The 20,201-nt window shown below is 40.6% G+C and overlaps 1 protein-coding gene across 1 annotated transcript; it reads left to right on the top strand.

The window, feature by feature from the left end:
- Positions 1-1,209: 1,209 nt before the first annotated feature.
- CCDC158 (coiled-coil domain containing 158) lies at positions 1,210-17,673 on the top strand. Its single transcript, XM_010008536.1, is given in 16 exon segments — positions 1,210-1,296; positions 1,717-1,826; positions 2,075-2,399; positions 2,733-2,809; positions 3,353-3,433; positions 3,435-3,461; positions 4,536-4,650; positions 6,769-6,888; positions 8,418-8,615; positions 9,717-10,196; positions 10,951-11,140; positions 11,919-12,071; positions 12,521-12,655; positions 13,221-13,373; positions 13,823-13,935; positions 17,506-17,673. Coding segments are annotated over 16 exon segments (2,532 nt in total).
- Positions 17,674-20,201: the final 2,528 nt, after the last annotated feature.

Here is a 20,201-nt window from a genome sequence, read left to right as displayed (position 1 = left end):
ATTTACTGATTCACTCAGACTCCCACAGATCAAACCAAAGTGTCACCTCACCACTGTGCTTATTCCAGCAGTGTGTACTCACAGATGCAGAGAGAAATGGTTGGGAAAAAGTGATAGTTTTGGTTAGTGCATCCCTCAGTGTCAAGGAGATTAGAATGTAAAGACTTACTGAATCTGAAGGATTCAGTAAGAAGAATCTTAAGGTGCTGGAGCAGGTCCAGGGGAGAACAATGAGGCTGGTGAAGGAACTGGAGGGAAAGTCTTGTAGGGATGGGCTGAGGGAGCTGGGGGTGTTTAGCCTGGAGAAGAGGAGACTCAGGGGGGATCTTCTCACTCTCTTCAACTTCCTGAAGGGAGGTTGTGGTCAGATGGGCTTGGGCTCTTTTTCCAGGCAACCAGCAACAAGACAAGAGGGTCTGGCCTGAAGCTGCTCCAGGGGAGATTTAGGTTGGATATCAGGAAGCACTTCCTCATGGGGAGGGTGATCAGACACTGGGATGGACTTCCCAGGGCAGTGGGGGAGGCACCATTCCTGGATGTGTTCAGAGAAAGGCTGGAGGTGGCACTTAGTGCCGTGGCCTGGCTGATGTGGGGGTGTTGGTCTTAGGCTGGACATGATGATCTTAAAGGTCTTTTCTAGCCTTGGTGATGCTGTGATTAATACCAATGTAGAGGGGCAGCATAACAAGTGCAATGCACAGGCACAGGGGCTTGTTGCATTGTGGGGAAAAAAGTGCTGTGTGGACAAAAATCAACAGTGTGTGCTGTGATCAGGTCCCTGGTGTGTCAGACTCCTGCTGTGCACACACAACCGTGCTGGTGCAAAATGACAGGGACCTGCTCTCCTTGCTGATCCCATGGTCACGTTCTCCTCTGAACACTGTGGTCTACCCCACCCAGTGTGCAACCCCAAGAATTGGCTGGGTTTGTTTTTCTTAGAAAAGATGATGCCTAGGTTTGACTGTCAATAGGTAGGGACTGAGAGGCACTATTACTAATTTTGTCCAGGTGACTTTATTCTCAGCATTTAAATCTATCTGCCTTTCAGGTGCTGCTAGCCCATTTCTCAGCAACCAGAATGTTTTAGCTGCTTCCATTCTCAGCACAGCAGTGGAAAACTCAGCCTCTTCTAGTAGCAGGGCACCCAATAGTGTCTTCTGTTCCAAAAGTAAAATACAAACTGATTCTGAGAAGAAAAAAACAACAACCATGAGTGGTGCAGGCAAAGGACACATGGAAAAGGTTCTGGAAGAACACTTGCAGAAAGGTGGGGATGTGCAGAAGAGGCTGAATGAAGTGAGTTGCAAATTTGGGGCAGCTTCCTAAGTATGGGTGAGCTTTTGTTGACTTTGTCTTTGCTGAGGCTCTGGACAGTTTCCCCAGAGCTATTTTGAGCAGTCTCTCTTGGCTGCTTTACTTGCTTTACTGCTTGTGCTTGGTTGTCATGATTCCCATGTGTCACTGACAGACAGAAACAGGCAGTGGGTGATAATGTTGGCACGATCCCTGTAACCATGGTCCATGCATAGTCAGCCCACTGCAGAACAGTGTGACTAGCCAGTTAACTAAGAAATACATTTTTTAAAAAAAGATAAAAGAGACAAACCCAGCCTTTTATTTCCCATACCCATGCTGCTCTCAGGCTCAGGTATTTTTAGCTTATGTATTTAGCATTTTGGTTGGTTTAGCTTGGTTTTTTGGTTATTTCTCCTTTAGACCACTGAGCTACGTGAGCAACAGAAAAACAAGTTAAGACTGATCATTGCTGATTTGCAGACCAAACTGATGGAAGTGCAATTGGAAAAAGATGCACTTCAGGATTCCAGGTATGAAGGCCAAGACAGATGTCTTATGGAGAGTGTGTATCTGGGCCTTAAGAAGCACACCAGGTGTCCTGAGAAACTTGCCTTCAGGAACGGAGACAGTGAGACGGTGGCACCTTGGTTTAGAAAACTGCTTATTTAGTTGTAAAAACCAGCAGTTAATCAACCTAAGTATTACACCTATTAGTCAGGATAAAATTCCGTGTTGTGAATCCTGGTTTTCAGATGATCCCTTTGGTTTCCACATTCAGGCAAAAGGAATCCCAGAGCCAAGAGAATGTAAAAATACAGCTACAAAATACCATTCAAGGGCTGGAAGCTGCCAACCAGCTGCGGGAGGAGAGGCTGAGGGAGGCTGACAGCCAAACTGAGCATCTGCAAAAGGTGGTGCACAACCACGAGGGAGCACTGGAACTACGTGGCATCCTGCTGGACTGCAAAGACAGCACAGGCAAGAACCTCAGTGAGCATGAGAAGAGGACTGGGCTGCACATCCACAGCCTGAGCACAGCATTCGCTGACATCCTGCAGGATTTAGACTCAGAGGTGTCAAGCCTTAAAGAAAGGGTTGTCCTGGTATGTGAAGAAAGTGCTACTTTTCCTTCCAACACTGGGTTCTGCTTTTCAAAGAGTATTTTTGAAAACTCCATGAGCTCCTGTCTCAACTGGCCTGAGGAAACGGGTGTAGCATAAAGAAGTACAAATGCTACTCTGCAGTTAAGGTGCTGGGGTGCCAGCCTTTTACACTGTCCATAGCTTAAGATGGGGTTTATTCCTGGGATTTAAACTGTATTATGCACATGTTCACAGTTCATGGTGGGAGGTAAAAAGGGAGGAAATGACACTTTGAAAACCGCTGTTCAGACTTTCTTCTCTTTACGGGTTAGCACTGTCATCTGTTTGCAATAGGTGGAAGAAGAGCTTGAGTCATTGAAAAAAGATTCATGGACCCAAAAAGAACTTCTGCTTCAGCAACATCAAAATAGGTACCTCTTCTCCATTTATTTATTAATAAAAAACAGATGTTTTTTCACATGCCACAGGTATGTTGATGATATTAGGGAGGTGGAAGTGGTTGGGGGGCAGCAAGCAATGTTTTTGAGGGCTTAATTGTTCCATTCCAGACATTCATTTGCTCTTTACTCTTTTCCTTACATGCCAACAATTTCCTGTTTTATTCAGTGCCTTAAAAAATATTATTTGAAAGAATCTGCACACCTTACTTCTGTGAAGTGTGATTGGCCACTTAAAGTGGAATTCTGGAATTTGTTGGAAGACTAGTTCCACCACTAAAAGATTGGAAGTAATCCCTTTAGTGGTCACATCAGCTTTTTATTACTAATTTCACTACAAGCTTTGTCCTCCCTTGCTCAACAAGCCTTAAATTCACCTGAATTATGCAGTAACTAAATAAAAGGCTCAGTAACTACGTACATAAAATAACATAAACATGATTACATTTCTGAATACAGAAAAATACCTCCCCAGTGGAGAAGGTGTTGTTTGCCAAGACTGAAATTATAAACCAGGATTGAGTAGTTAATGGGTGAGCAGGAACAGGAGGTGGCAGCACTAACTGATAAAGCTGACAGTGCACACAGCTGTGCAAATTACCCAAAGCCAGTTGGAGATAATTCAGTATGTTTTTTTGATTGTAGCATTAAAAATGTTAAGAATAACCTTAATTTGAGAGAAAGTTTATCCTGCTAATGCACACTGCTCTCTGCCCAGTGATTTTGGTTTCTTAGTGTCTTTGTTTAAAGAGGTGAGCAGTCCTTGCATAAATTATGGCATGCAGAAAAAAAGGGAAAAGATAAACATGAGGCCAGGCTGTATGAAGGGGATGCAAAACAGCCATGCATGAGGCAGACTGAGGGGTGGGAGCCTCGGGCTGGTTCTCAGGCTGATGTAGAGGCCAGCAGAGTCTGTGGAAGTTCCAACTGGCTCAAACCTTCAGTTCAGTTCTTGCCACCAGCTTCTGGAGTGATGAATCTGTCACCTGAGTTGTGAACAGCTCCACGGCTGGAGCTACAGGATGCAAGAGGGTGTAAGCTGAGAGCTGTTGTAGGTGGATATAAAGTTAATTTCCAGCAGCATTATCAGTTGAATCCCAAACAAGAACAGGCAAACAGTTGGGTTATTTACAAGTAGTAACGAACAGTAATTTTAAAGGGCAATTTTCATTTGGGATTAATAGGTATGTGGGTATGGTTGGCTTCGGTAGCAATAGAGTGAGAATAAAAAGATACTAATTCTTCCCAGCCACCTGATGTGTCAGAAATCAGTGCTCAGTTTAAAAAGGGAGGCCATAGCATGCAATGCTGCAAAATTGAAGAGGAGATTTAAACACCATTGTGCATTAATATCTGACTGAATTAGTCGAGACCAAATATCTGATAGCAAAATGCTTCTCAGTTCTGCTTGTAGAATGGTTGGGGTGCATTTGAAGGCAGACAGCTTTCTTGGAACTTGCTTGGGAATAAATGAGTTATCTTCAGGAATAAAAAGCATCAAGATTTCGAGTTACATCATATTGTGTGAGCACAGAAAGCAAATGTAACCAGTAGGAAGGTGTAATATTTATGTGATCCCACTGCAAATGTTAATGCACTTCAGTGTTGTACACATTCACTGTCATGGAAACAACCACAATTGTTTCATGCTTTCATGGTTCTTACAGTTTCTCATTTCTCCACCTAAAACTTTTCTTAGAGAACAAGCAAGAGACCAAAACTCAGTGTGTGCACATCAGCTTAGGCACCTGGAATCTACAGCTTCTCAGCTGCCTTCTGAGTTACAAGAAGCTAAGAGGATGTATGAAGACAAGGTGTGTATGGATTTGTGTGTTAGCATTAGTGCCAGTGAGACTGGATATGTGGATATCTGAAATGTCCTGGATACATGAGCAAAGTCTTTTGCCAAGGGAACACTTCAGGAGAACTGTGTGGACAATAAGATAAATTACATTATCCTTAACTTTTATTTGTTTGTATTATTTTTAAGGACAAGTTATCTTCCTGCAAGACAAAATAGCTATGTGTAACTTAGTGAACACAAGCCAGTTTTGCTGGGTGTGTTGGGAACATACCATAAATGGTGCCTTCTGGAAATACATAAAATGATTCTGTTCTACAAACATCACTTGCACATGTAGGATGAGAACAGTGGTTCACTATACCACTAGAGAATGTATCAGCAAAAAAGTAGCTTCTTGTTTAAGTCGTTACTGCCCAAAAAAAGGGCTTTGCTAATTTTGCTAACCTTGGCAAGTGGAAGAAAACAGAGATTAGAGCAGTGTTTGAGAAGCATCCAGGTGCTCAGACATGTCCTGTGGTGAGTTAAGACTCTAATTTCTTTAGCTTCTTACCAGCAGGATATAATAGGCAAAAAAGAGAGGTTGGCAAGCACCTGTCTATTCAGATAATTTCTTAATCCATTAGAAAACATAAGTTTTGGCAAACTTTTTTTAACCTCCCTTCTCCCCAAAGACCAGTTTTTTCCAGGTAGAACAGCAGGGAATTACTGCAGACAAATGGAGAGAACATCTCATGGTTGTACCACAGAACCTCTGCTGTGTCACTAACTACAGCATTTTATATCTTGTTTCTGTATCATGCCTGCTATATCTTTCACTTCCTTCACTGCTTTGGATTCCTGGTTTATAAACAAATGGAAAATCTTTCCATGATTTCTTCTTTCTGGTGAAATATAATTAATATTTTCCTTAGGAAACAGCTGCTCTCCACTGACTTTAAAAATCAGTGGAGCTGACCCATCCTGAAATGCTTGATGGTTCCAAATCCATCTTAGATTACAAGTCATGAGGATTTAGGCATCCCTCTCCTACGTACTGTTGGAAAGTTCAAGTCACAGAAGTGCCATGAAGTTTGGCAGAGCTGATAGTCTCTGATCCCAAAAGGTCTGAGGATGGAATGGCAGGGATGTGCAGCCCAAGCCTGGGGAGCCATGGTGTACGTGTACTTGCTCTGTAAAAAGCAGAGCAGGAAGAACAGGGTGCTTCATCTTTTCTGTAGGTTTCCCCTTTTGTTGAGTCCATTTCAGGTATAAAAACTTACACTGTTCAGCTCCAGAAGTGACTTTTCCCAGCATGGTAACAACTACGGAGAGTTTGTAAATTAATCTCCGTGACAGTATTTCATCCTGAAGGAAGAGTACAACATGTAGGGTGTTCATCTTAGGTCTGTTTACCTGAGTTATTTTGATTTCTATCATGCAGTGCAGAGCATAAGGTCATGTCACACACACAGCTGTAACTGCAGCATATATTCCCTTCCATAATATTTACCTCATAACACGTGTTAAACTGGAAACTGGGAGGCAGTTTAAGGCTGTTTTCACAGGCTACCAACTGCAGAAAATGCTGGGTTTCTATATATGTAAAAGAACATAGTATTTGGTCCAATAAAAATTGCTTTTTCAATGGGAAGTGTAATACACAGAGTTGCTAAGGTTGACTTCAGTGGGAGACAAGCTGATAGCTGGAGATCATTTGATCTCAGGCTGTTATGTGGAATCATTCCTGGGAAGGTGTGACAGAGAATCTAAATAAAGCTTTTACTGTATGCCTCTTTTCTCCAGCAAGCATTTCTCTGCAGCTTCTCTGGCAGGGAAACATCCTAGCAATGAAAATTTTCAAGGGAGTATGTGAAAATTAAGCCAGTGTAAGTTGTTGATATGAGGTAGTTTCAGCAGTCAGAAAACCTGATGCTCAACTTAGTGGATATAAATGGAAATACCTGAGTGCTCTGTTTGGCTATGCCTATATAGATACAACTCTGAGTACACTTAGGGAGTAACTCTGAGCCAGAACGTGACACGGACTTCTTTAGAGTAGGACTTGGGATTAAACTAGAAGAAATCCAATGTACTATTTAAAATAAAATACATTAACATAATTTTTAATGAATATTTGTCTTTATTCTAGGTCAAAGATCTTGAGAAGCAGTTGCACCTAGCTTGTTCTGAGATAGCAGAGGCTGAGACAGAAGAGGATCAATACAGCCAGGAATCTGGAAATTTGAATAACCAGTTTCATCAATTGATGGTAAAAACAAGTGATTAGGTTGAAAAAAATCTTGCTTTATAAAAGCCTGTCCCTCCTGATGGTATTCAGATTTGCATATTGCTTGTTTCCCAAGTGGAGCAGCCTCCTTATAATGAAGTTTGAGGATTGTTTTTTACTAGGAATTGGAATTAGCTGTGAAGGAAGTTTCCCAAAGACCTATTCCATTAGCAAGGCAGGACATTCAGAATTAAAATTAACTTCATAATAAATTTAAAGCCCTTGAATCCAATGCAAATCATATGAAAGATGCTTAGCCACCTTCACTTAAACTTCACAGTTGAGGTCTCTCTGTGAAGGAACCTTGGTCCCTTGTCAGATATTTTGCCAGACACATTTGGGATTTTCCTGACAGCACTAAACATTCCTTTGTAACTGATTGAGAATATTCACCAATTGAACATACAGGAAAAAATATTATGCCACATAGGGTTGGTTTCATCACAGCTGGCTTCATCTAATATAATTAGCTTTGCTTTTCTTCTTACAGAAGATTATTCCTTAATAACTGAATTTTGGGATATTAGTTTGTATGGTTTCATTAGGTTTGTTTGCCAGTTAGTGTCAAAGTCCTTCTGAGGGAGGTGTTGAAATAATAACATTCTGTGTGATGTTCTCCTAGTCAAGAATGTGCTGGGTGTAAATCTTTTCCCAGAAATCGTACATAGCCACAGAGAAGAGTGGAGTGAGAATAATTATTGCATAATTGAAAGAGAGGAATCTGATTTTAGGATTCCTTTGGTTTCAACGTCTTCAGCTCAGGTTTATAATCAGTCATTCTCTGAGCTTCCTACCTAGTTCTCTTCTTCAGCTTTAATAGTCTGCAGATAGTTAACAACAGCAAAAGGTATGATGAGCAGAAGTGCCTATTGATCACTCAGTTTACATTTACAATTTTTGAAATGAGTAGCTCTGAAATGTGTATGTCAGTGTTTTTTATATTATTTGACATTTCAATTTATCATGTATAATTTCAATGACACAGTTTTAGGATTGTGTCTGAGGTGGAAAAGGTTTAAGCTCTGACAAATGTGATGAATTACTGCATGAAATGAAACAAGCAATAAACTCTTAGTGGCAAAATGGGTATTTGTGAAGAGCAGCTTTCATTGACATGTGAGGTAGTGCTTGGATATGACGATATTTTCATTTTGTAGCTTATACTGACTTTAGATAGATAAAAATGACATTAAAGACTTCACCTTTGAGGTATTACATGCTTCAAAATAATTCCAGCAGCAGTATGAAAGGTACTGCTTTTTTCAGAGCAAAATGTGTAGGGGGTGTCAAACTGTCCCAGCTGATATTCCCAGCTGATTTACACTTCTGCCAAGTGCAAATCCAGGCCACAGTCCACATGAAGATATGTAACCATGTAACTGAATGTTGCTGATATTAAGAGAAAGAACAAATAAAGCCCTAATGGGGTTCAAGGAGGGAGATGACTTTCATTTCTTGTAGACTGAACCCAAATGGGGTTCAAGGAGGGAAGTGACTTTCATTTCTTGTAGACTGAACTTCAAGAAAAAGAGAGAGAGCCAAGTCTAGAAAAAGAGCAGAACAAGCGATTTTGGGATGGGCACACAGACAACAGCATCATCATTGCTTCTCTGAGGAGGGAGCTGGACAGCAAAGCTGTGCAGTTGCAGCAAGTGGAAAACACAGTGAAAGCAACCAGGACTCCATGGCACAGAGCAAGGGAGCACCAGGTGGGTTAGCAAGTGCAGCAGGATGGAGTTCAGGGCAGAAGGTGCAGGGGCTGGGGGCTGTGCTTCAGATCAAGATACTGTCACTCTGGTGACTGGAGTTGGAGCCCTCTGGAGCTCATGTACCAAAATTTTCCTCCCAAAGACGCAGACAAAATTTGCATTATTTTTTCTATTCATCTGACCTGCCAAGCTTTCTTTCCTCTTTACCAATGAGGAAGTAGAAGCATTATTTTTCATTTTGATTTTTGACATGCAAGCCTTAGGAGAAGGTAAATGTTCTGCTGATAGTGTCGTTTGATTTTGACTGTAAACATCCAAACCAACCTTTTGTACATGTCCAGAAAATGTGATGCTGCCACATCTAACAAACTAACTATTCAAGGTAGTACTTTTGCTAGTGAGTATTCTGTAGGAATAATTAGTAGAATCAAGGCATTCATGATGCCTAACTTTATGTAGTGCTTAATGAAATCATAGTGAAAAGTTTGTGTTTATATCCTTAAGCTGAATGCAGTCCTATGTCAGAAGAGTGACTTCTGACAAAGTAGATTCCTAGACACTGACTGGTACTACACTCCCCTTTCTTCAAGATTTCAGCCCCTCAAAAATGAGCTGGAATGAGGTGACCCACTTGGCATCATGTGTCAAGATCCTGAGTCACAGTATTCTGTGGTTTATGGGGTGCACATTGGTGCCTGCAGGAATTAAATCAATAATCAATTATTCATGCACATTTTTTTCCCCAATTTACGGTGCAGTCAGTTGAGTTTTAGCACTGAATGTTCTTTAGACCAAACTACTCAATGTTATACTAACATTGTTGATTTATATATTTTTTTTTTTACTTTAGTTTAACATTTTTAAATTTTCTATTATTAAAAAGGCAGTACTCTAAGCAACACTTACTTTATTTAAGGTGGAAAAAGAGGGAGGAAAACCAGGATAATCACAAAGTCATTGTAGAGTAGACCATGCTGATCTAGTTTCCTTACAAAACTAAAATACTTAAGTTGAACTGTAGAATACCAGAAATGTGACAAAAAATACTACAGGTAGGCATAAACATTTATCTTGATCTGTCACTGAATTGCTATTACTCAGGTGGCTGCAATTCAGCAAAGAAATGAGAGCATTGGAAGAATCTCCTCCTTGACTGTCCAACTGGAGTCAGCCAAGGAAACACTCCGCAGAGGTAAAGACCTTGCAGCCAAACAGATGGATTTGGAGACTGCTGAGAAACCAGTGTCAAACCAGACAGCCTGTCTGCAGGGGAAAGAGAGAACCCTTGAGGTGACCAGAAAGGAAACCAAGAAGCTGCATTCCCAGCTTGGCAGGAGGGTACAGGAGCTTCAGCACCTACAGACTGAAGAGGACGGTTTGCACAGTGTGCAGTCAGAGTGTGAAACACTGAAGCTGCAGCTGCTGGAGAAGGAAAAGGTTATTGAGATCTTCCAGAAGCAAATAGGTGAGATGACCCAGGTTGTGGGCCATCATAGCCAAACTGCTGGAGCAATGGAAGCTGAGAAATCTCAGCTTATAAAAGAAATAAACGAGTGGAAACTTAAAGCAGAAGGACTTAAGGTAATGCTGTACTAAGGATTCTGAAGGACATTAAATGTTTTCTGGTTTTAAATCTGTACCTCAGTGTGCAAATACTGTGGTTTTAAAGCAGGTCAGACAATGCACCTTGAATCCCAAGAGACCTAGGAGAGTTAGTAGGCAGAGAAGAGTAATATTGCCACATTACCACCAAAATGAGTTATTCACTGGTGCAAAGCAGTTGCCAAAACATTTGTGAAAGCTGGAAAATAACGTGCTGTCCTCAGTGATACAGTTGTGCACACCAGTAACAGAAGCAGAAATACCAAGTGTTACTGAGACATAACAGGCAGTGAGCACTCAGAATTCCCAGCTAACCACTTAGGGACTGGTTATTTCTCAGACAACCATTACAAGATATGGTAGTCTCATGCAGGTCAGCATCTCCAGAAAAAAATCACTCCAAATAGGGAATGTCATCCTTTTCTGTGAGAGGTGAGCATTAGAAGTGAATATAGAGGTGGACAGGAGGATAGAAATAATTTTCGTATACACCTAAAAACGTTAAACCTACTGTGCAGGCATCACGTTGGATTTTCTTGCACCCTTTTGGCCTAGATTAGCAATTCTCACAAAAATAATTTGTCTGGTTTACTCTGTTTTTCTTCCCCACCCTGTTCTCCAACAACTGAGATTTAAAGTAATCATGATGTCTGCACATCTTTGTGGTTGTTTTGTATAATTATGTATATTACACATAATTCCTTTTGTGGCTTTTTTTTTTTTATGTAAATAGATTGCAAAGGATGAGAAAGAAGCCAGAATACATGAAATGGAAGCCAGGCTGAATGAGCTGGAACTGGAAAAGTTTAAACTGGTAAACATCTGCAGCAAGAGGCTCCGTGCACTTCATGAAATGAAACTGGAAAAAGCCCAGCTAATGAAGGAGCTCCAGGCAGGTCGGAGCGAGTTAGCTGGCCTTGCAGGTAGGGAGCCTCAGCTGAACTCAGCCCTGGTAGCTGCTAAATTGAGCTGGTGTTAAAAATAGAAGAGCAGCTTTTGCTTGCTGAATGCAGAGACGGCTGCTGGTGCAGCAGGAGGTGCCCGGCCAGCAAGTGATGGTCAGATTGCTTCTGAAAGCCTAGCCACGGTTTGGGATTCTGGCACAGAATGGTGAGACTAAAATCTGTATGGCTCACTACTCTGAGCAAAAACACATGAACCTTCTGACTCTGGAGACCAACGGATCAGATCTAGAACATCATAAAATAGAAACTTGATCGCTCCTTCCGGAGTGTTACTAAAGAGCATCTGTGGTCAAATTACAGTGGAACCTGTGTTTCTGTTTTGTTGCAGCTTTGCTGCAATGTTATTTAAAGGTTTATACTCCAAGCACTATTTTCACAGCTGATGTGTGGGGAAGTTGGTTGAGATAATATTTAAAAATAAGGAGCTGGACCTGAGGCAACCACCAAAATTTGGGGAGATCCTCTGAAATCTGCACTGCAGGCAGCCAGATCATACTGTTCATGGGCTTGGCTCTGTGCACACCCCTGTGCTCTCATAAAATACCCATTGGTAACATTTCTTTCTTCACAACTCAGGTATAATTCTAAACTCATTAAATTTTGTAGCAATGAAGGAGATACTGTGATATCACAAAGAGATGTGATTTAAGGAGGGCAGGCAACAGATCAGTAATCTTAGTCCAGAAGAATGATGGTTTTTGTCACTAGAATTTCAATCTTTACTTACTCTCACCAGAGGGATTTGAAGATTTGCAGAGGGATTACCAGGGTAAAATCAAGGAGATGGAAAATACTGCAAACAGGTTGAAAATGCAGTTGAAATGTGCCCAAGGAGAACTGGAACAAACCAGAACTGCTCTAAAGACTATGGAGGGATCTGATGGCCATGGTAAATATGGATTGAACTTCCCAAAAATCACACACATTTGTCTTTTTTATAAGAGAATCTTTGTAAGTATTGTTCCCTCAGCAGATGTTGCAATTATGTTGCAGATATTTTCTGAGATGAATAAACAATAGTGTAGATGACAATGTATTTTTATTTTGCTGTTTACTACATACTGTAAAACTTAAACTGTGAGTTGAGTTTTCTCAGGTGATCTTCATGCAGTTTTCCAGGGAATGCTGTTTTCCTTGTGTGTGGTGGGTCTGGTACCACTGCCCTGGACAAAACCAGCTGCTTCTAATGGGTGGTTTGCACACATGAGTGACCATGGGATCTTGGTTCAACTTACTTAGTCTGACATATTGCTGATTAACTGACTTCCAGAGTCTTTTGTTGGAACTCACAACGCAGAACCAATGTTGTTCATTGAGAATTAACCTTGTCTTTTACAGCTCTGAAAGTTGCAGTGGGAATGCAGAAGAAGATCACAGCCAAGAGAGGACAGATAGATGCATTACAGAGCAAGATAAAATTCTTGGAAGAGGCAATGACAAATGCAGCTAAGGTCACAAGAGCTCCTTGTAAAAGTATTTAACTGTATCTAGAGCAATTTTTCTTTGGAGAAATGCATGACCAAGAGGACAACTGGCCCAAGAAGGATGGAAGAGAATTTTACTTATTATAACAGGCACCTTCCCTGTCATCCTGCCAGCATGTGGAACCTGTGTTTCTGTTTTGTTGCAGCTTTGCTGCAATGTTATTTAAAGGTTTATACTCCAAGCACTATTTTCACAGCTGATGTGTGGGGAAGTTGGTTGAGATAATATTTAAAAATAAGGAGCTGGACCTGAGGCAACCACCAAAATTTGGGGAGATCCTCTGAAATCTGCACTGCAGGCAGCCAGATCATACTGTTCATGGGCTTGGCTCTGTGCACACCCCTGTGCTCTCATAAAATACCCATTGGTAACATTTCTTTCTTCACAACTCAGGTATAATTCTAAACTCATTAAATTTTGTAGCAATGAAGGAGATACTGTGATATCACAAAGAGATGTGATTTAAGGAGGGCAGGCAACAGATCAGTAATCTTAGTCCAGAAGAATGATGGTTTTTGTCACTAGAATTTCAATCTTTACTTACTCTCACCAGAGGGATTTGAAGATTTGCAGAGGGATTACCAGGGTAAAATCAAGGAGATGGAAAATACTGCAAACAGGTTGAAAATGCAGTTGAAATGTGCCCAAGGAGAACTGGAACAAACCAGAACTGCTCTAAAGACTATGGAGGGATCTGATGGCCATGGTAAATATGGATTGAACTTCCCAAAAATCACACACATTTGTCTTTTTTATAAGAGAATCTTTGTAAGTATTGTTCCCTCAGCAGATGTTGCAATTATGTTGCAGATATTTTCTGAGATGAATAAACAATAGTGTAGATGACAATGTATTTTTATTTTGCTGTTTACTACATACTGTAAAACTTAAACTGTGAGTTGAGTTTTCTCAGGTGATCTTCATGCAGTTTTCCAGGGAATGCTGTTTTCCTTGTGTGTGGTGGGTCTGGTACCACTGCCCTGGACAAAACCAGCTGCTTCTAATGGGTGGTTTGCACACATGAGTGACCATGGGATCTTGGTTCAACTTACTTAGTCTGACATATTGCTGATTAACTGACTTCCAGAGTCTTTTGTTGGAACTCACAACGCAGAACCAATGTTGTTCATTGAGAATTAACCTTGTCTTTTACAGCTCTGAAAGTTGCAGTGGGAATGCAGAAGAAGATCACAGCCAAGAGAGGACAGATAGATGCATTACAGAGCAAGATAAAATTCTTGGAAGAGGCAATGACAAATGCAGCTAAGGTCACAAGAGCTCCTTGTAAAAGTATTTAACTGTATCTAGAGCAATTTTTCTTTGGAGAAATGCATGACCAAGAGGACAACTGGCCCAAGAAGGATGGAAGAGAATTTTACTTATTATAACAGGCACCTTCCCTGTCATCCTGCCAGCATGTCCCAGCCAGTATCTCCTCCACGCAAATTAGCCTTCTCCTTGGAGGCAGGTTTCAATTCGTATTTGTGCTCTGTGAAGGAACAGTACTAGATCCAATGAGAATCAAGGTCTAACATATCAGTTCTTTTGAAAAATATCAACTGGTGTGTTTTGTATCCTTCTGAATTTGTCCCACGTTGCTTCCCCGCTTCGTGTTCTGAGGCAGTTTTTTTACTCTTGTGGTAGTAAACTCTGTATGTCAAGGTCTGTCTAGCCTCTTGAGGTCTTGCTGGCTTTTTCTGTGACAAATCATTCAGTTACCAATAGCTGGAGCTTAATTAATTTAGAGGGACAAGGCCTGTAGGAATGTCTTTTATTAACGTCATTGTTAAGAGAGAGAAAACACTAGCAAGCTTTTGGGCACCCATACCCTTATTTGGAACTCTAAACCAGCAGCCTTAAAGCTATGTACAGGCTGGAAACAAGGGCTCTGAGTTTAATTTGATTATGCTAATTGGCTAGGCAGCATTATGAAAGATGACTAATTTTTAAGAAGCAAAGAGGTGTTAACAAGGGGAAAGGAAGTATTGTCATGAAGCATTTGTAGCAGAAAAAGGAAGGCCTGTAATTAACATCTCTGAATGCATTAGTGAAAGACAGGGCATAGGGAAAATCATGGAGTAATGTAAAGCCAGTATCTTGTTATAGAGCACACAGTTTGTATTACCCAATAGATCTAGTCCAGTCTCTAACTTACTCATGTATTTATTAGAGGATAAGATTTGTCTTTGCCTTATTTATAACCATAGACTATTATGGCTGCAGTGAGACTACTACTGTATGGTACACTTGGAACAGTAGTTGTTAGAAGAAGTTATCACTAGTATTAGCAACCCATCCCAGCTGCTAGTTTTGGGTGAGAAATGAAATGTGACATCCACAATACAAATCTACAGAAGCAAAACAAAAAGTACTGGGTGTGAACAGCAGCAAAGGTGGGAGATCTTGTCTTCCAGTGAAAGAAATGTACATCCAAGTGGGGAAAAAAAGTTGCAAGAGCAGTGAGACAGTTTAATTTTTCATTTGTGGGGGCCCTGAGATGTCTTCCACTTGAATGGTTCCAGAGCACATGTTAAAATTCTGAAAATATATGAAATTGCCACTCTTGCATCCAGTTCAGTCACTAAAAGGGTGATGTCTGAGCGCACCTAATGAGTACTAAAAAGTGTTTTGAGAATTGAGTGCTCCTTATGATAAAAGATTGGACTAAAAGAGATGCCCTGTCACAGAGGGCATGCTGTCTCTACCCATTTATTCCCCTTAGCTGTTCTTGCTTACTCAGCTTGGCTGATGTTTCTCCTCAGGAGCTGCAGGTCCCAGGCTCTGCTTTAGGCAGGCAGCTGCACGTGGTGCCTCTTCCCTCCCTGCACTCTGCTGTCCTGCCACCTCCCCTCACCTGGGCCAGCTGTGCCTCTCAGGTGAGTACCTACCTCAGAATGGGAAGCTGCATGGGCAACAGGGATGTTCCAGAGATGAAAAATAACACGGAATCTCTAAATGGGAGAGCATCTCATTTAGTAGTATCCAAGTGTGAATTCTTGCCACCAGAGGTGAAATTATTTTCTGTAGCTTCTCATCCATTATGCTCTTTCAGATTTCTTTTTTTTTTTTTTATATCTTGCCTCTGTCACCTATAACATTTATGAACTATTAAAATTTAAGGTATTGATCTGCAAACACTTCAGTTTTAACTTTTGGGGTGTTTTTCCCAGTTTCTTACTTGCAGTAAATTGCTTACGTTTGACAGGGAAAATAAACTTGTACATAGTTCCTGATAACTTGCATCATCTGACTGACCTGTGGTAATGTTTCCTACTTACACCTATTCTCTAAGCTGGCCTTCCTTGATTTTGTCCAGTTTTATCCTAAAAGACACATCATTGTCCTTCCTTCCTTGGCTTTTTCTACATATATATATGTAAATTAGATGCTAATGTCGGTCTAGTTTTTCATCACAGAAAACATCAACTCAAATCTCTGTGACAAAAAAAAAAGCTTTTGGTATTTTCTGTATGAATTTTGTATAGTTCTCCAAAAGAGAACTGATGTATCTCCCACATAAATTGGCAGAGGTCTTATTTTATCTCAAAATCTGTGGGAGACTGCAAGTTAGTGCAGGTATTTTTCAGTAATATTTTCAGGTTTACTTTTTGAGGTGGTGACAGAAATTCACATCAAGGAACAAAGGGTAGTTAATTATGTGAAACCCCTGCAGCATCAGGCACTCCCATTCTCTTCTCTTTTGAGTTAATCAGTTTATACTTCTGAGGATAGAGAAGGAAAAATGACTTATTTTTAATGTAATACCATGGTAAGGATTTCACAGGTTGTAGGACAACTTGACTCAAGGTCTACTTGAATCTTCGTGGTTCCTGCATGACTAGTTACTGTGCAAAATGAAGCAGCTCCAGCTCTTGAGCTGGTGACCCTACCTGGTCAACAGCCTCGTTTCTTAGCCAGAGTGTAGGAAGGAGGGATTTTGTCTGACTCAGAATCACATTGACCCATTATCAAGCTGGGGACTTGTTCTCCTTACAAGCTCTGCTGAAATTAGTGAGTTCCCATTGGATATGACCAATGGAAACATATCAGCAAGATGTTTCTAGCCAGTTCCATCCATAAGTGGAGAGTAGGTCAGAAGGGGCAGTGCTTTGAAAATGGAGGAAGTGCTGAGTAGTCTGAAAAATCCACTGCTTCACAGAAAGAATTCTTCTTTGAACCAAGCCTTTGCCTCAAGTCCTGATCAGTAAAATGAGAAAAATATTGCATTTCATCTCAGGGTATGGCTGTGACAATGAAGTGGTTTATAGTTGCAGACAACTCAGCCTTTACAGAAGTGAGTGCCTATAAAACACCCTGATATTCTAGTATTTCTGTCTTCAGAGCTGAGCTTGTTTATTGTGTCATCATGCCTGGGTTCACAGGATAAAAAGGAGAAAAAAGAGTTGTCACATAAACAGATTATTAGTTCTGAGTGCTGAAAAAGGTAATGGTAGTACTGGGTGGGGAGGAAGCTTTCATAATTAAAGGCTTATTTTAGTGCTTTTGACCTTGAAACAGCAGTTATAACCTTTTTACAATGTTGATTCAGAACACAGACATCAGCTGTGTTCTCCCTCAACCATATTTAGCTGTTTTGCACGTTTCTATCAGATAACTGTCCAGATAAAGAGTGGAATCATAGAGTATTTTGCTAGTCTTCAAGTTACTATGATCTAGCCCCCACCAATTCTTAACTAAGACTAAAACTACAAAAACCCCACCCTTTCTAACTTAGAAAACAAGAGTAGAAGTGAGAAAGACAAGTGCCTTGGGATGAGTAAAGGCACAAATTGAAAAAGAGAGTGCCTTTCTAAAAATGTTTAATGATTTTATTTCAGATGCCTCCCAAGCCAGGCATGTGGAAGGAGGAACCATTGCAGGACCTAAAGAGGATTGTTCAAGAATTAACAAGCTTAGACAATGACATTACCATTGCAGATCTTGGCAGAGATGACAGCAGTGGTGGGAGAAAATCACCTTTAGCAGCCATGAGGAGCAGAGTGTAAGAATAGTATTATACTGATATTTATGCTGTGTGTCCCTCAACACTCATACCCAAAATGAGTCTAGCTGCTTTTTGGAAGTTAATCAATGATCCCTTTCCATTCTCTCATCAAATACCACTGTACTCTAAGAATTTATACTGCCTGAAAAAAGACAAACCTGGAAAAGACAAGAGTTTATGTTATGCTAGTCACAGAATCATAGAATGGTTAAGGTTGGAAGGGATCTTAAAGATCATTAGTCATCTGATGCTGTTAGCTGAAATATGGGCTAAAAAGCACCTAATAATTGGAACCTGGTCTGAAAAGAAGCTAAATAGAAGCACTGTGAGTCACCAGAAGGAAGACTGCAATGGCTTTTATTCTCTAAAGCAGAAGCTTAGTGTCTTTTTTCCATCTTCATGATTACCTTCATCTTCATCTTTTCCATCTTCCTGATTTATTCATAACAAATCTAGTCTTTCATTTCAAAAAAGCATCCATTACTTTGGTGGTCTAAAAATCACTCAGACTTTTTTTGGTGGAGTTGTATAAGGATTTGGCAGTGCCTTTTCTTCACTGTTAAACTGTGGATGCCATTGCTCTCAAGCTTATCTGGTCAAACTGGGAAATGGAGCAATCCTCCTGGCTCAGCTTTTGCTGGGATGGTGACAGTGCTGTGTTTTCCCATGCAGGGAGACTGCAGCTAGAGACTCTGCCACTGAAGGCATCATGGATACTTCAGGACAGTGAGAAGTGCTTTTACTTAGCTGAGTAACCTGCTTCTTAAAGTACTCGTTTGAGATTTGCTTTCTAAGGCTTTTTAAATGCAGCATCAGTCCTGAGCTTGTTTGTGTTGTTTTATTAGAAAGACAAGTGCCTTGGGATGAGTAAAGGCACAAATTGAAAAAGAGAGTGCCTTTCTAAAAATGTTTAATGATTTTATTTCAGATGCCTCCCAAGCCAGGCATGTGGAAGGAGGAACCATTGCAGGACCTAAAGAGGATTGTTCAAGAATTAACAAGCTTAGACAATGACATTACCATTGCAGATCTTGGCAGAGATGACAGCAGTGGTGGGAGAAAATCACCTTTAGCAGCCATGAGGAGCAGAGTGTAAGAATAGTATTATACTGATATTTATGCTGTGTGTCCCTCAACACTCATACCCAAAATGAGTCTAGCTGCTTTTTGGAAGTTAATCAATGATCCCTTTCCATTCTCTCATCAAATACCACTGTACTCTAAGAATTTATACTGCCTGAAAAAAGACAAACCTGGAAAAGACAAGAGTTTATGTTATGCTAGTCACAGAATCATAGAATGGTTAAGGTTGGAAGGGATCTTAAAGATCATTAGTCATCTGATGCTGTTAGCTGAAATATGGGCTAAAAAGCACCTAATAATTGGAACCTGGTCTGAAAAGAAGCTAAATAGAAGCACTGTGAGTCACCAGAAGGAAGACTGCAATGGCTTTTATTCTCTAAAGCAGAAGCTTAGTGTCTTTTTTCCATCTTCATGATTACCTTCATCTTCATCTTTTCCATCTTCCTGATTTATTCATAACAAATCTAGTCTTTCATTTCAAAAAAGCATCCATTACTTTGGTGGTCTAAAAATCACTCAGACTTTTTTTGGTGGAGTTGTATAAGGATTTGGCAGTGCCTTTTCTTCACTGTTAGACTGTGGATGCCATTGCTCTCAAGCTTATCTGGTCAAACTGGGAAATGGAGCAATCCTCCTGGCTCAGCTTTTGCTGGGATGGTGACAGTGCTGTGTTTTCCCATGCAGGGAGACTGCAGCTAGAGACTCTGCCACTGAAGGCATCATGGATACTTCAGGACAGTGAGAAGTGCTTTTACTTAGCTGAGTAACCTGCTTCTTAAAGTACTCGTTTGAGATTTGCTTTCTAAGGCTTTTTAAATGCAGCATCAGTCCTGAGCTTGTTTGTGTTGTTTTATTCATAATGCTGAAAGCTTGTTGGGAGTTGCAAACCAAAGCTGAGATGCTACTTCCATCTCTCTAAAAGCAAGCTCTGGGACTTTTAAAAATTGTTTGCTTTTAATTTACATTTATAAGACCTGGAGATTATATATGTGAGCTTCACATTCTCCCTGTGGAGGGTAGTTAATATTACCATAACTTAGTCTAACACTTCCCAAATGCATGTTTTGCCATTGTTTTGCTTGCAGGGATCCTTCATGCTTACCTACTGCAGGTCTCCAGTCCCAAGATGTTACTCTGTCCTTTACACCCCTTGGTAAGTTTTCACTACCCAAGATAGAGGATGAATGTGCCAGATCAATGTTGAACTGGACCATTACAGAATATTACCAAAAAATACATAGTCCAAATACATTTTCTTAGATCCTTTACTTAGGTACCTCTTAGCAGGTGCTGTTCTGAAGCCTTTATGCAAAATCTGTATCTTGTTGCAAACTAGCTCCATGGAGGCTGACACAGCACAGCTAAAATGGGTATCTTCCTTGGTAGCTATTTATGAACACTGATAGTCTCCTGGATAATATTGTCAAATGTTTGGTGCCTAACTTT

This window comes from Chaetura pelagica, unplaced genomic scaffold (genome assembly GCF_000747805.2).
Source record: "Chaetura pelagica isolate M959 unplaced genomic scaffold, ChaPel_1.0 scaffold272, whole genome shotgun sequence".
NCBI classification, from domain to species: Eukaryota; Metazoa; Chordata; class Aves; order Apodiformes; family Apodidae; genus Chaetura; species Chaetura pelagica.
This window is presented reverse-complemented; position numbering and strand designations above follow the sequence as displayed.